Below are 15,869 nucleotides of genomic sequence, written 5' to 3' on the forward strand. Positions count from 1 at the left end.
AAATATTAATATTTAAGATTAAGCTGGAGGAAACTTTTGATCAGATTATTTTCCTTCAGTTTCTAAGCTCCCCTTTTATTGATGATAGGGAAGTGGAGGGGAGGGAATCCAACATGAAAATTAATCAAAGACTTCTGTATTAAAAATGAAAATCCAGTCTGAGCGGGTCCTTCCTGCAGGGTCTGCTAGTGAACTTTTTGCTTAGAGCCGGGGCAGCACAGCCTAAACTAACCAAACATCTTTTTCACCTGGCCTGCCACAGACAGGCTCGTTTCTTTGTGCTGTCCCAGGGCTAGATTGTGCTCTGGGTAGATTGTGCCTCATCAGCAATGATGCCCCTTCCCAGCACTGCAGCCTGTGAACAGACTGAAATTGTGATCTACACAAGTAGCCTTGACTTTCTTCTAGTCTGAGTTTGTAGGTTAGCGGGCAAGCTGTTCTTAGTGCGTTGTACTGATATTCCTGAAGAAGCAGTGCCTGGGGGAGGGTCGAACTGCCTGAGCCAACTGGAATTGGATTGAGGTGGGAAAAGGAGGGCTCTCTTTTGACCATCCTGGAGCTGGGTTTGGCCAGGAGGCCGCTGAGTGCCTTTGCTCTCTCCCTGCAGGCTGCTCGGCAGAATGGCCACAGAGGAGCGGCACCTCTCCTCCAGCTGTGGGTCCTTCATCAAGACTGAGCCCTCCAGCCCATCTTCTGGCATCGACGCCATCAGCCACCACAGCCCAAGTGGCTCCTCCGACGCTAGCGGTGGCTACGGCATCGCCATGGGTGGCCACCCCAATGGCCTAGACTCGCCACCCATGTTCAATGGCACGGGGATTGGCAGTGGGTCCTGCCGTAAGCGTTACGACGACTGCGCCAGCGCCATCATGGAGGACTCGCCCACCAAGTGCGAGTACATGCTCAATGCAATCCCCAAGCGGCTGTGCCTGGTGTGCGGGGACATTGCTTCTGGGTACCACTACGGCGTGGCTTCCTGTGAGGCGTGCAAAGCCTTCTTCAAGAGGACTATTCAAGGTATGGTGGGAAGGGAGGGGAAACTGAGACATTCACTCCATAGCGAAAAAGGGTGGCAGCCCCAGACATTACTGAGACTGCAGCGTTTCCATGTCGTGTAAAAGGGGGCATGGGAGGGTAAGTGTAATGCACCTAACCCTCCATCCTTTTTTACGCCTCCTCTCTTCTCCTCTCCAGCTCTGGTCCTTCCAGTTCAACCTAGACACAGAGTTACGCTTTGGGGTGGTAGGAATCTTTGCCAATTTCCTAGCCTAGCTGGCTACCAGATCTGGCTGTCTGGCCTAGTGGATCTTCCTACTTCTGCTAGTGACAATGATACCCTGATAATGTAGCTTCTAGTGGAGCGAGGCCTGGCAAGGAAATGCTTTGCACTCTAAAGGTGGTTTCCAGGCCTGTTTGAAGAGTGGATGCCCCTGCTTAGAGATGGCATCTATTTAGAGATGTCTGCACTTTGAGGTGAAAGCTCTAGCATTACAGAAGTAGAAAGGTTCTCACTCTGTCCTGCTAGTCTTAATTTGTGGTCATGGACTCAATACAGACCTCATCTCAAGGCTGGACAGGGCACTTGGGTGAGAGTCAATCCTGTGTTCCTCCTTTTTGAGCTCCACCAACCCTTTTCATTAAGATGCAGTTTCTTTGAAGATGAAAAATTTACGTACTGAAAGAGATAGAGATACCCAGTTTTTGTCAGTTTTACTGAGGATGAGAAATGCTTCAGGTGATTCTGAAAACCTCAGGGTATGTATGTGTAGGTGAAGTGCAGTGCATTGCTCCTGCATGTACTATTCACATATGAGGTGTATGGCTGTGTCCTGACTGCCAAAGGTTTGCTGCAGATGTGCACATGCACAGGTACGACAGATAGCCAAAAGTCAGAGTGCATCCAGGCAAGCTCCAGTATCCATGGATGCTTGGGTGTACTTACACAATCAGGCCTTTGTGTGAGCAAACATGCCTGAATGTACAGATACCCCCTTTATTTCCTGGAAGAAGAATAGGATCATTCACCTTCCAGTGGAAAGTGTACTGAGTTTACCCAACCATGGTGGGGACAGATGTCCAGTGAGCAAGCAGCTGTGTGTGTACTAGGCTGTTGGCTTGGGTCAATCCACCACACCAACACTTCCTTGTCTCCTGTGAAATGAAAGAAATGCCCATGTGGGGAGAGCAATCTTCTTGTTGTTGTTGATTGAATGGGTCTGATTACACTCCATCACTGGGGATGTTCAACTCTGGAGGGAACAGAGCAGTACAGGGTGCAGTTCAGGCCAGGTCTCTGCAGAATTCACTATTTCTAGCTTAATTTCTTAGATTCTAGATGTCTCTTCTTACTATTATCCAACTGTGAGAATAATCTCTCTGTATTGCCCCACTGACTCTTCCTCTTTCCTTATGCCATGTGGAAAGCACAGCCATCTCTAGGGCATTGGCCTATTGTCTGGCAGGGTTTCTGTGATTTGTCTTTGCTGAATCTCCTGTGATTGAATGTGAACTTTTACTTGGACTTCTGACTGTCAGCACTGACTCTGTCCCTCCTCCAGTACTTGGACCCATTCCCAGTGTTTCTTTTGGCACATTCAGGTGCTAAGGTGGGACAAGGTACTACTCTGAAGCTCCTTATGTGGGGAGAGATTGAAAAACTAACCTCTCATGGGAGCCATGCTAGAGCATCTCTATGGCAGAGCAGAAGACAGGCCTAACTTGGAGACAGAGAAAAAGACTTGGGCACTTTCAAAGAGTTTTCAGAGAAAATCAAAGAAAATGATTCAAGGTGGCAGTAACTAGAGCCTGGGTGATATGTCAGCTGACTTAATCCCAAGAAGGGAGAGCGCTTTCTTCCAACCCCCCCTCCCCAGCACAACCATATTCTCCCTGTGGTTCCCTAATTGATTGCCTGTGAACGTGTAACAGATGGGGGAAAGGAATAAGCGGAGAATTCTCTCACCCTGTCATCAGCTTGGGCTGGCGACTGAGATACCAAAATGCTTTTATTCCTAAGAGTGGAAGAGTTGAGTGTGCTGTGCCCGAGGGTGAGCCATTTCAGCTATGGAGCTGAAGGCTGAGCCCAGGGGAGCGGGCAGCAAATAGGGCTGCAGAGTTTGGTTGAGTCAAGAAAGTGCACCTTTCCTAGGGCTCCGTGGCAGTGCGTGCGATCTCCAAGCACAGCCCTGGCTATGCAGGGAAAAAGGGTTCATGGATCATGTAAAAGAGACGGCAAGTGGCAAAAGCATTTCCTAAAGGTGTCCATCCTGCAACTCTTATATTCAGTAGATGTGTTAAGCATCTAACTGAAGAAGTGGGAAAATCTTCATCAAAGCTGCCTAACATCGATGTGGGTGTGCAGAAAGCATGCAGATGTGTACGTTATACAACTGCATTCCCTGCTAGTATCAAAAGACTTGCCATGATTGTGGTGTCTGGGAATGGCATTGACTCAACGGTTTGAGCACAGAGATGGAGCTACAACCCCAGGATTTCCCAGGTGCTCAGGAAGTGCAGTAGATAAATTCATCATCAGGCTTTTGTGGTCTCGGACCAGCCGCTTCACTTCTCCGTGCTTGAATATTGGAAGATGAAAAACTAATTACTACTATGAGAGTACTTAATCTGCTGGCCCTACATTTGGTAACTTTATTAAGTAATAGGTGTGCATGCTGTTATAAAATGAGTCTAAATCTGTCTTGGATGATTAGACAACCGCAGCCCTGTCTAGATACCTCTGATCGTGAAGCAGAGCTTCACGCTAAGTCCCCCCTCCCACTACCCCCCTCCCCTGCTACAAATGACCCCGGTTTGCCTATTGGGATTTTTTTAGCTGCATTAACTCATGTAAAACCTGCATGTCTTGTGGCAGGAGGATCTTGCAATAGCTTCTCCGCTCCCCCTGCTGCTGCTACAGCAGAGGGAAGAAAGGACATCCAAGCCGCAGACCTTTTTTGAGCCTGACAGCTCTGCAACTCACTTTTCCCCTTAGCCAGGTGAGACCCAGGCTGTCCTGGACAGCACGAGGGCTGTTGGTTTTCAAGCGATGGGAAGAAGATAGGTTGCAAGCCATCATGGACATAGCTCGTTATCTCTGAGGTCACTACTATGGCTGTGCGGGAGTTTTCCATCAGTAGGATTTTTCCAAAGAAAAGCAGAATTTTTACCAAGTCAGATTTCCTCAAGGAAAAATTTGATGATAGGAGAAAATAAGAAGTCAGGAAGATCCAAACTGTGGATTCACTTCAAGCTGGAGTGTTTGGTTTTGCTGAACTAAGCCAGGATCACACAACACATCCTAACCTGTCCCGCAGGCTATGGGAGGGTCACATCTGTGACGTCTCCCATGTTGTGTTATGTGTCCCAAGAGAAGGATAAAGGCCTGGAAACCTGTGTGTTTCTACTTTGCAGCACTGACAATGCTTGAGATGGAAAAGCAAAAACCTGAGACAAGATGACAGCGCATGCCACAGGACTGCAGGCCTTTCTCTCCAAACATGTTATTTTGAACCCCAGGGTTGGACTTCTCATACTTTGAGGCAGAGTCAAAAATTCTGAGCTGACTTGACGCATTTTCTGTAAGCTAGGCTGCCTGACAAAATTTTAGTCCTATTTCTCTATCACTGTATTGCTTTGTGGGAACTGTAGGTCCTCATTATGTCCTAGTGGCAGTCTGTGTTCACCCCCATGATGCAAGTGTCCTTCATAAAAACATGTGCCATGGGCATCACCTGACTCTATGAACATTGTGGAAAGTGCAATGTAGCGAAGATGGGAGAAAACCTGAGTTTCAGGCATGTCGAGGTGTGGCGCTATTGATGCTTAAGAGAGGTCTGACTTGAAACCAAGAATTTCATATTAGTTGAATGTAATGGAGAGGTTCTGTTACAAGAAGATAATTTGGTTTAGATATTTCTAAATTAAAACTTCCTGAATTTCAGTTCTGTGGAAATCCTAACTAATCCTTTCATCCAAATTTAGGACAAAGGCAAATGCTGGCTTTCTTACAGGATACAAATTCTTAATCTAACTCTACTCTGTTGCTTCTTTTAATAGCTTGCTCGGTAGATAGAGTATTATATATCAATAAAATATATTGTCATTTTCTTTTGTTCATCAGTTGTTACAACTGGTAGGTAGTTTTACCTATTCTGAATGTTAACTAACAGTGCTATGTAACCATATGAGTCCTTTATTATTCAACATATTCAAGGCTATGACTACCCTTCATCTATTTTTCATCTTCAAATGGTGAAAATTAAGGCTATTTCTAAAATGACCCATTAATATAAAATAAAAGCTTAAAGCTCAGCAAAGTAAATCTGAATTAAGATTTCTCTCTCTGATCTGTGTGAATCATCTCATTGTGTGCTTGGAACTCATACCAATAAGGTGATACAACAGGACTTGCAAAAAGCGCTATTGGGAACAACTGGTTATTGGAGAGTCAGAGAGAAGAGACACATTTACTGTCATCTTCTGAATAGGCAGGTTGTGCATCAGGCAAAGTGCCTGCTTGTGTGGATTTCCTGCTTGAGTCTTGCAAGCTTCAAACAAAGGAGTGTAGCAACACAACGGCTGTGCTGGGATGCCCTTACACCAGTAAGGGGCTTAAAATATGGATAATGCAGCTTGGAAGACTTGTGGGGATTTATACAGGCTTGTAACAAAATCTGTAGTCTTCTAGGGCTTCCTAGTTGTTGTTACGGTGATTAGAGTGGCTCCTGGGAAGGAAGGAGAGAGAGTTTGCTCATTTTCCCGAGGAGAAGAGCCTTACCATCTACAGGATCAGCAAAGGGCTTGTGAGTTGCAAAGCGAGGTTTTATTTCCCTACAGTAGTGGCCACAGTAGCCAAGCACTGTCCTATTCTTCTGTCCTTCTCAGAAACGTGCCTGCTACTTTTTAGCTGGGAGTTCACAGCCAAAAACCAGGAGATGTTCTGAGCTTTCCAAAAACTTTTGAAGCATGACCAGGGAAAGTGCAGTATTCCCTGGATCTAGTACCTGAGTGCTGCTTATGATTCACAGCTTGGATTTTACTTGATTTCAGAAAACCATCTCTAGTGCAACTCAACTGTATTAGTCTTGTGTTTTCTTTTTGCCTCGGTGCATCTGTACAGAGAACTCTGCGCAAAAGGATCTTTTCTGTGGAACTTAGTAAAATATTTCCGTGTCAGAACCCTACAGACAAACTTGCTGCCAGTAGGGAGCCCCAGTTTCCATCTCCTGCATCCTCATGCAAGCAGGAGGCTGATTTGTGTGAGGTTGTGCAAAATATTGTAGAATCATAGAATTGTAGAATGGTTTGGGTTGGAAGGGACCTTAAAGATCATCTACTTCCACACTCCCCTGCCAGGGGCGGGGACAGCTTGCTCTAGATTGGGTTGCTCAAAGCCTCGTCCAACCTGGCCTTGGACACTTCCAGGTATGGGGCATCCACAACTTCTCTGGGCAACCTGGTCCAGTACCTCACCACCCTCAGAGTGAAGAATTTCTTCCTTACATCTAATTGAAGTCTACCCTCTTTCAGTTTAAAGCCATTGCCCCTTGTCCTATCACTACACACCCTTGTAAAAAGTCCTTCTCCAGCTTTCTTGTAGGCCCTCTTTAGTTACTGGAAGGCTGCTAGAAGGTGTCCCCGGAACCTTCTCGTCTTCAGGTTGAACAACCCCAACTCTCTCAGCCTTTCCGAGTTCTCTTTTGTGGAGCGGGAGCCAGGTGTGCCACCCTGAGGAAGCCAACAGTGCTATACACCTATAGCTACCCTCTTTTCCTCTCATAGCATCAACAGTCCTGACGCCTTGGTCCTCACATTTCTGTTTTTCTTACTGTATAATCTGTATGAAGTAAAATTTTGGTTAATCCAAGCGCTAGGACTTATCTCACCTGCTTTCCCAAATTCTCGTTTTCCTGCAAGTGATAAACACATGTACTAGGGTGGGGAGCTTTTTGGTTTTGCGTTTGGTGAGATTTTTGTTTGGGGCTTCTTTTTTTGTGTGTTTTTTTGAGTTGGTTTGTTTTTTGTGTTTTTCTTTCCAAATATGGAAGCCTCTATTGATGCTTATATATACTCAGGCACCTAGATCAGGTACATGTCCCTGAAAGTATAGGACAGCCCTGCTGAAAATCAGGTCACTTATTCAAGTGCCTAAGTACAGAATTACGGGTCAAATATTTGAATCCCTTTCTTTGAAAACTGTGGCTTAAAAAATAACCCCTCTTACCTCATGCAGATCATTGGAGAGATTCTCTTCTGACTTTCACAAAGTACCTCTCCTCACACCAGGACTCAGGCTGTGATGCCTCAGTTAGAAGGGCCGATTTAAGCAGAAGGTGATAGAGAATCCACTCCATGCATATTATCAGTGTTCCTGCTGCTGGTGCAGCAGGTCAGACTCGTGCCTGCTGAGTGCAGAGGAACTGCTGGTCTGGTACTGCACTCACCAAGGGCCTCTTTTGCAGTTTTCAGGTCCCTTTTCACTGAGACACCCAAATGATCTGTTTACCTTCAGAATCAGAGATAAAAAAGATTCAGGACAAAAGCTTGTGGGTACTGAAATGAAAGTCATCCGAGCTAGTGGCTTACTGAAAAGTCAGGTGCTTTCTCCTGCAGACTGTCCCAGTCGTTCAGAATAGTTGTACCATGGAGGCATTATACTGCCTGCCTGATGGGACCCTCCTAAGGCTATGGTATTTTGCAAGCAGTTGTTGTAAAACAAACAAACAAAAACCAAACCAACCAAAAAAACCCAGACGTGAGGGCAGTTTAGCAATTGTTACAAAAATTGGGATAAAAGGAAACAAATGCATGAGCTGAGGTGCCTACGAGATGTATTTCCCTGAGAATTCGTGCTGTCAGCTCTCTGGCCCCAGGAGACTGGCAGAGAGTGGCACCACAGCATTGGTCACAACTGCAGCATGCTGGGTCGCATCACTCAGGTGAAAGTCATGACTTGAATGAATGAAGTTTGGAACTTAATAGCAGATATGTTTGAATCTGAGTTTTTCCCTGAAGTTCAGGAAAAGCCACAGTCCTCTAGTCCTCTGTTTGAGTCACCCAGTGAAAGAGATGAAAAGTCTGTGTGCAGCAGTGCAGAGCAGGACAGAGTATGCAAGGAAGGCAGAGGAGAGGGAAAGAGTGGTGAAAAGCAATGAAGAAGAAACAGAAAAAGTGGAGAGATGGGGGCTTTTCTTCAGAAAAAGGAGTTGAAAATGTTTTAGCTTTAAAGACTTGCTTGGCTATTTCTATCTATCTTTCCTGAGTTTCCTTGTAGAAAGGCTTTATAGAAAGGCAGGATCAGTAAGTGGGGAGCAGCTCGTGCTCTCAGTGCTGTACTAATTCTGAGCTCAACTCCACTGAGGAGCCCTGTCCATAACTTAAGCAGGAGCTAGGTGGGACTTTACTGCATTCCCGGAGCTCAGGAGGCGTTCTCCTCTTTCCAGTTCCTTCTCTTCCGGAGAGGTATGGTGACTATGGGGTCTCTTGAATGACCAAGCTCTGGTGTGCGCTTTTCAGGTACTCCTATTAGACGTGCACTGGAAATTGTATTCCAAACTGTTCAACAGTCAAAGGTCTAATTTTACAGGAAATAGGGTAATTTTGCAGTTCTCCAAAATAAAAAACATGATCTATCACTGTAATAGTCCTTGGCTGTTTCTTAGCATCTCTATCTAAAGGCTTTGAAGTGCAGTTAGACCTTAATGAATCAAGACTCACGATCTCCCCAGAAGGTGGGTTTGATGCTCGTTTCACTTTGCAGACAAGCAAACTAGGACACAGAGAGGAAGTGATTTGCCCTCCAAGGCCACACATTGAAGGCTTTCAACAAATCTAAACTCTGATCTGGTCACCCACCGCTTGATTTTTTGAAGCGCTTTTTTAGGTAAATCTTGTGCTGTGGCATCAGTGAGGTCCTAGCAGTTTTTTCAGATCAAATGTAAATATTGTCTAAGTCAAGGCAATCTCTTCAAAGCAAGGCCTTGTCTATTAGATTATCTCATTTTCTGCCCTTTCCTTCTGAGTCACGTAATCTACAGTTCACGACACACAGAGACTTGACTCAAATTTTATACTTGCATACAGACTCGTCCATGTGCACCCTTGTGTGCTGATGCTCTTCTGCAGGGCCTTGCAGCACCCCCAGCTGCTGCAGTGAAGGGGAAACTCTCTCCAAGCCGGCAGCCGGGCTGGTGGTGTGACCGCCAGCCGCTGGGAGGCTGCTGGAATTTCGATGAGTTAATCTCATCACTTTATCACAGGGCACTTACAGAAATTACAGGGAGCTGCGAGCAGCTCGCTGTGCTGGCAGCCAGCCCCAGGACCCATAAAAGAAATTGAGACAAATACACACACACACACAAAAAAAAGTCAGAGAACTTTGTTAAAGTTTTGGAGACGAATAGTTTTTCTTGGACGAGTTCTGCTTGGATAATGCTGATTGCGCCTTCCCGGGTGATGTCCCTGTTTCCTGCAATAACAGCAGGTATTGCACCCAGTTGTAGCTCTCAATCCATGCAGCTCAGAGCGTGTTTTGGGGCCTGATATACAACTCCATTTACTTTGCCAGCATTGTCTTGCGTGAAGCGGGTACAGTGGGCCTCACCTCTAGCATTTGCGCCTGGAGAGAGGGCTGTAAGACACAGCTGCTGGTGCTTTCTTCCTTTAGACTAGGCACAGTGTGTGGAAGGGGCAAGTGAGCCTGTGTTCAATGTGAAGACAAGAAGCATGCTGAACGGGGTGTCCCACCAGTGCTGGGTGTATTTTGTCACCTGTGCTTACCAGCAAACCACATGGCTGCTGCACTACACAGTGGCCGCTGCTTTGCCATCCAGGAAGGGGAGCTTGCCCAGTGCCCACCCTGCTCTGGCTCTGCTCCTTTAACAATCATGATCCCAGTACAGAAGCACCTTTGAGAACTGCTTATTCGAGCTGTACATACAGTGTGTATATGGTAACCAGTACCTACACCTAGTCTGACACTGTCGCACTTAGTTGTGAGGTAGGTTTTGTAGACCATTTTCAGTACTTTGCTTGTCAAAAGGTCTATGCACTTGGAGGCACAGGGAAGCTGGAGGATCTGCTTGACACAGCATAGAGGGGCCTTAAGCTGCCAGATGAGGGCCGTCACTGCCTCCTGCTGCTATAGGGGCTCAGTGCCCTTGGTGTGGTGCCTCTGTGTTAGGGGGCAAATTTTTGGCCTTGGGACCACGAAACATGAAATCTTACATCTCTCCTTGGTGAGAAACGTGGGCATTGAAACTAAGGCAAAACCTTCCAAAGTGAGACTCTGTTTGAGTATTATCCCAGGTTTGTTCTTGCTGTGTTCCTTCCTGTGTGGGGCACGGCAAGTATCTGATCATGAGGTCAGGGCTTCTGTACTCATGGGTCTGTAATGTGCTGGAGCTCTGTGTCTAGAGCAGGAGTTTGTTTATTACCTTGAGATCAAGCCTGAATCTCAATTTCCAGCTCTCTGAGAACCTTGATACATTGCTCGCTATTGAAATTCAGGTGTTGCACAATGACAAAATATAGTCTAAATGGAAGCTACTTGTGCAGCACGCTCTGCTCCTGCAGACAAACTGCATTTTGGGGACAGATGAGCAATGGTGAAGAATGGGGTGGCTGGGCTGGAGCTTAGGGGCAAGTTGCAAGTCTTGTGACAAGAGGGGAGAGGTAGAAGGTTTAAAACTAGCAGGCAGATCACCTTTAGACTTTGGAGGTTGTGTGCTCCTGAGGTTTCACTCAGCATGGGCCAAGCATAGTGAAATAAATCAAACGGAGCTTTCTTCCTTTAGAATCTGTGCTCTGTCTTTCCACTCAGATTCCCAATGGGCTTTCCAACTGCTAGTTAGCCCCAAGGTCTAATCGCCACCTCCAGAGATTCATATGTATCAGATTGTTGGTCTTTATTTAAAGGAAAGAAGGGGGTTGCACAAGAACACAGAAATCCATTACAGAAGTAGGAACAAAAATCAAGTCCTGTACTGGTGCTACTAAATTGTAAGCTCTATGATTAATCTGACGGTATAGGAAGTTCATATTGTGCTCTTACCTACACTCCTCCCTACAGTTCTGAACTCTCAAATCTCAATTTCCTGCTTTAAACCACCAAACCAACTTTTCCATCCCTCTGAACTGGCTGTAGAGCTTAGAAATCCTTTTTGGAGCTGCCTGATTTGCCCAGTAGCTAGACTGCCTTAAATGTATTGTCATTGTTGATGCATCACTGTCGAGCTTGGATTTCCACTGCAAACATTGAATAGCCCTCTTCGGAAACATCACCTCCAAAGTGAATGACAGGATGGATACAGCTGTTCCTGTTTTTTGTCTTCTAAGACTGAATAATTGTTGCATTACACTGTGATCCAGCATAATTCCACTTACATCCTCATACCAGACCCTGGCATCCGTGTTTGAGTTACATTCTTGGCTTATGATAAAATATGGTGTGACCAGAAATAAATTTGGGATGCTTCTTTCCCTGTTTTGTCTCGGAGGCAGTGTTGTGAGGTGGTCATAAATGAAAGGGAATGAGGAAAGAAATGTCGATGCTCTGTGCAGAGGGATGAGAGGCAGGTGCCCACAGACTAATAAAGTAAAACTGGAAAGATTTGCATAGAGAGCTGTAGACATCTTATCCGTCTTTCTCAATCCAAACCTACTGCTTCCCTGTAATATGCTAGCTGGCAAGAGGAAGCAAAGGAGGAAATGTCATCTCTGAGCTCCCTGGTCCCCCAAGCAAGGCAAGAAGGGGCAGGTGACATCCATCCCACAGACATGGAGCAAGACTGGCAGCAAGGGGAACGCTGCTAATGTCTGAACTTCTCCCACTCTCAGCCCTGGACTCCAGGGAACAGCCCAGGTTATAAGGGATGCAGCACAAGGGATGACGACGTGCCTGGAGGACACATTGTGCCTGAAAGCCCAGCATTGCAGTCAGCCTCTTGAACGGACAGGTTTCTCCCAATACTTAGAGCAATATTGTTTTTTTTCTGAAATGTATTTCTAATAAGCAGTGTTGGGCTCTCTAAGAGCTGTCATCAGCCAGCTGTGGTCTCAGATTACGTGTGTGTGCAAATGAGTGAGCAAACAAACAGCATATACAGACTGGTGGTGGAGGAAACATCTAGGCATTACAGCCATTCCCTGGATCAGTGGGGAGAATGTGGTTCCTGGGTGACCATCTCTGTGTTTGATTGCAGGGAATATTGAATACAGCTGCCCGGCCACCAATGAATGTGAGATCACGAAACGGAGGCGCAAGTCCTGTCAGGCCTGTCGCTTCATGAAATGCCTCAAAGTGGGGATGCTAAAAGAAGGTAAGACAGAGTCAGATTGAGAATTTTTCTCCAGGCCTTGCAGGATCTCCTAGGCTAACTACGCGCTTGCCCTCTCTGGCTTTCCGAAGGTACCTTTTTACAGGCTTTGTAAAAGTCAGGATGGGCAGTGACCAAGAGGGCAGTCCAGAGAGAAGAGTGGTTCTACTCAGCACTCTCATGCTGGGATATTACTTCTAGCACTTGCAAATTTGACAAATAATTGGAAACTGGCTGTTCCAGACTGTTTCCTTTTCCAAAGGAACCCCAAGCTGGAGGGTGTTGCTCTTCTTGCTCCGAGGTCATTTTTTAGTGTTGGGGAGAATAGGCTCTTGTGTGATCGTGACTGGGTTGACTGGGCTTTTTAAGGGAAGGATGGAGTTAATGCAAAGCTATGGCACAGTGTGCAACGGAGGTCTGCCTATATTCCCACTCAGGAGACTTTCTGAAGATGGTGGGTAGCACAGATTTGTCTGGGAGCTGTGGGTCCCTTGCCCTGCATGCTCAACTTGCCTTGTGCTCAGCCTATTGATCTGTTCAGCTTCTCTCTTGTGCTGCTTTCCTCCCCCCACCCCCTTCCCCAAGCCTTGTCCATTCGAGGTGAACCGCAGGGAATTCAGTGGCAATTAAACACATTCTTATGGATTGACTTTAAAGCTTTGTTTCCCTTGGGTCCCTGTGGGAGAGGCAGCAAGAGAAGGAGGGGGAAGGAAGGAGAAGTGTTGCATGTAACCCTCTACATTGCTGTACCTGGCAGAGCATGGTCCTCTCAGTCTAACCACAAGGAATAGCAGCTGCCTGTGGTCTGCGCAAGCCCTGTATGTTGGAGCCAAGATGCCAGCACACAACTTGCTTCCAGGTTATACCATCATGGCAGCTGGTGATGGATTGTACAATGTCACTTGAGCATGTATTGCTTTGCACTAGGGCTCTCTCATTTCTTGAGAGGCAAGCTGATGGCAGCCAGTGTTGTTAAGAATGTTAAGATTAGATACTAAATTCTGTTCCGTTCTTTGATGGATGTGTAGTTTCTGTGGTTAAATATCTTCCTGCTAGAGCACACCAGTTACCAAGGGGAGGAGGTTCAGGCTTGTGTAGTCTGGCCCTCCCTGACCTAGGCGTAGAGGTGGCAGACTTGGAGAATCTTGATCCACTGCTGGGAGGGAGGCACCTACTTTTGGACTTACAGAGGGACCACTGGAAACCTGCTTCTCTCCATGTGGTAGTTCGGGAGGGGATATATTCCCTTACCCACATGCCAATCCACATTAGTGACACTGGCTTTAGTGAGAGTGCAGATTGGTAATGCGCTCTAGCCTGCTCATATGAATCCCATAAAACAACCTTAAAATCCTGATGTGGCTCCAGTCACTCTGCAGAGCAGCAGCATGGGTCCAGGCTCACTGTCTGCCTGTGTCTGTGCTGCCCTCCATCCAAGCTCTCGGAGCTGGCAGTTGAGGGAGTAGAGTTGCAGGAGTGGGTGCTGGCATCTGACTGTGTGGACAGGGCATCATCTGCTTATGGTCCTGTGAAGGGTTTTATGGCTTAGCCTCCAAGTTGTGTGAAAACAGTTTAACTCCTTCCAGACCAGAGTTAGGCTGGAAAGCAACATCAGTTCACTTACACCATGCCGTGCCTGAACTCCTGAAGCCCGTGCGATACTACTCATGGCAAACTGAAATTTGACTCTAAGGCTGCTTTTGTGCTGAAGTGTGTTTAGTTATTCATATAGGGATTGATTTGGCATCATTAAAGCCACTAGGGAGGGGTGGTTTGCTATTGATGTTAGTGTATCTGTGATCCTGCCCATAATATTTAGAGCTGTGGAATATACAGTATAAAGATTTATTGATAGTAATGGGATGCAAGAACATATGACAATATCAAGAGGAGCAGAGGAGACTACACTAGTAATCTGCAAATAGGATTCCTGTGTCCTAATTCGGAGCGGTCAAGTGATGTCGAGCAGGCATCTTTTGTTCTCTTTCTTTTGCTCAGTTTCCCGAGCTCAGAAACAAGGGTCATATTGCTTTGCAAAAGGACTGTGAGAACTGATTAGTTAACTTTATGTGAAGCCTGGTGGAAGCACAAAGTATTAGTATACAGAATTCAATCAATATGCATCTTTAAAAGCAAAATCCAAAAAGGGAGAAAAATGGTTTTACAGTCTTTGGTCTCCACAGAGCCAGGAGTTTCTGGAAAGAACAAATCCATAATTGTTTGACTTGCTCAAAAATGCAGAATTGACAAGGGATTTTGATTAGAAAAGGTTCATTGGTCTTTTCCATCTCTCATCTGTTATCCTGTTAGCTCATCCATCTCTTTTCTCTGCCAGGGCAGGAGTGTTCCCAGCTGTACACTTGTAGTAGTTTAACTGTTTTTAAAAATCCCTGATGTCTTGGTTTCCCCAGAGAGCCTATTCTACAGTCTCCAAGCACTCATTAGGACAAGATGTGTCTTGAAACTTGATTTTTTTAATTTCAGCAGTTCCCCTTTCTACTTTGCCTCAGTGTACCTCTCTCTTCTTTCTTGGGTTCATCCATGGCAGAAGGTTGCTAAGCCATGTTCTTTCTCCTGCTTGATTACCAGGAGTTTGGGGAAGAACAGTCTTATGGTTAAAGGTGAGATCTAGAAACCAGTTCTTCTCTTGACAGATTTCTCTTTTATGTCCTTGGCTCTGGGCTGGTAGCTTAGTGGGAATGTTTCTGGGTAAAGAAACTGTCCTTCCTCTGAAGCAGAAGAGTATGATATTCCATTAGCGCCTAATTAGGGCTTCATGATTTCTTCTCACTAAGAAGGGAAATATTTTCCTGGTTATTGTCGTCATACATGATGTAAATATGACCTCCTGCCCACTGGGTATGTACCTTGAGCCTGTTCTTCAGGCAGAAGGCACCAATTCAAAGATGGCAAAAACAGGTAACCATGACTTCAAGCTTCTGCCTTATGCTTGAAATGCTCAGCTTGATGCTGCGGGAGAGACTTAGGCCCTCCCCTTGGGGAGTGCATAAGAGGGACACCAAGCATCTTCTCCCCTTCCTACACGGCTGCAGCTAGGCAAACAGCTGTGAATGTAGCCCTTTAAGGTCTGGGGAAACTGCCCCTAACACAGAAGTGTGAGTTATTCGGGCAATGCCAAGTGAATGAGGATCAGGGCAGGAAGAAAGCCGATGGAGCAATCAATAGGTGTCTCAGATATCCAGGCCACTTTCTTTAAGAGAGCGCCGATCAATGCATTGCAGTGGGGGAACTGCACGGACACCAGAGCTTTGCTGTCTCAGGTTCTCCTGGCGTGACGCTGCAGGGCAGCCGAGACTCGCTGGGGAGAGCGGCAGGCGGAAAGCTCTGTCCATGGAGCCCAACTGGCTCAGATGTCTGAAGCGTTGGCCTGTCTGGCTGCCTGTCTCTCACTTTCCTCTTCCATCTGGAGTGCGCCCCAGAGAGCATTAATTAGCCCCTCACTAGCAGGCTCAGATAGGAAGCTGCTGAATCTAGAGTCAGGATTCCAGTGGACTTCAATCCCAGTGCCCTTGTGGAGAGGCACCATCCCCAGAA

At 46.3% G+C, this 15,869-nt stretch overlaps 1 protein-coding gene across 3 annotated transcripts in view; it reads left to right on the top strand.

Moving 5' to 3' along the window:
- ESRRB (estrogen related receptor beta) overlaps positions 1-15,869 on the top strand; it is a 104,264-nt gene that overhangs the window by 61,944 nt on the left and 26,451 nt on the right. For 2 of the 3 annotated variants that reach the window (XM_086612999.1, XM_086613000.1), the window contains exons 2-3: positions 608-1,017; positions 12,201-12,317. In XM_086612999.1, the coding sequence (XP_086469125.1) occupies positions 608-1,017; positions 12,201-12,317 (527 nt within the window). Of the gene's footprint in view, positions 1-607; positions 1,018-12,200; positions 12,318-15,869 lie in introns of those variants that run through there. The other variant, XM_086613001.1, reaches the window with a different exon arrangement.

The sequence above is a fragment of the Tauraco erythrolophus genome, chromosome 6, assembly GCF_009769465.1.
Source record: "Tauraco erythrolophus isolate bTauEry1 chromosome 6, bTauEry1.pri, whole genome shotgun sequence".
Classification (NCBI taxonomy): Eukaryota; Metazoa; Chordata; class Aves; order Musophagiformes; family Musophagidae; genus Tauraco; species Tauraco erythrolophus.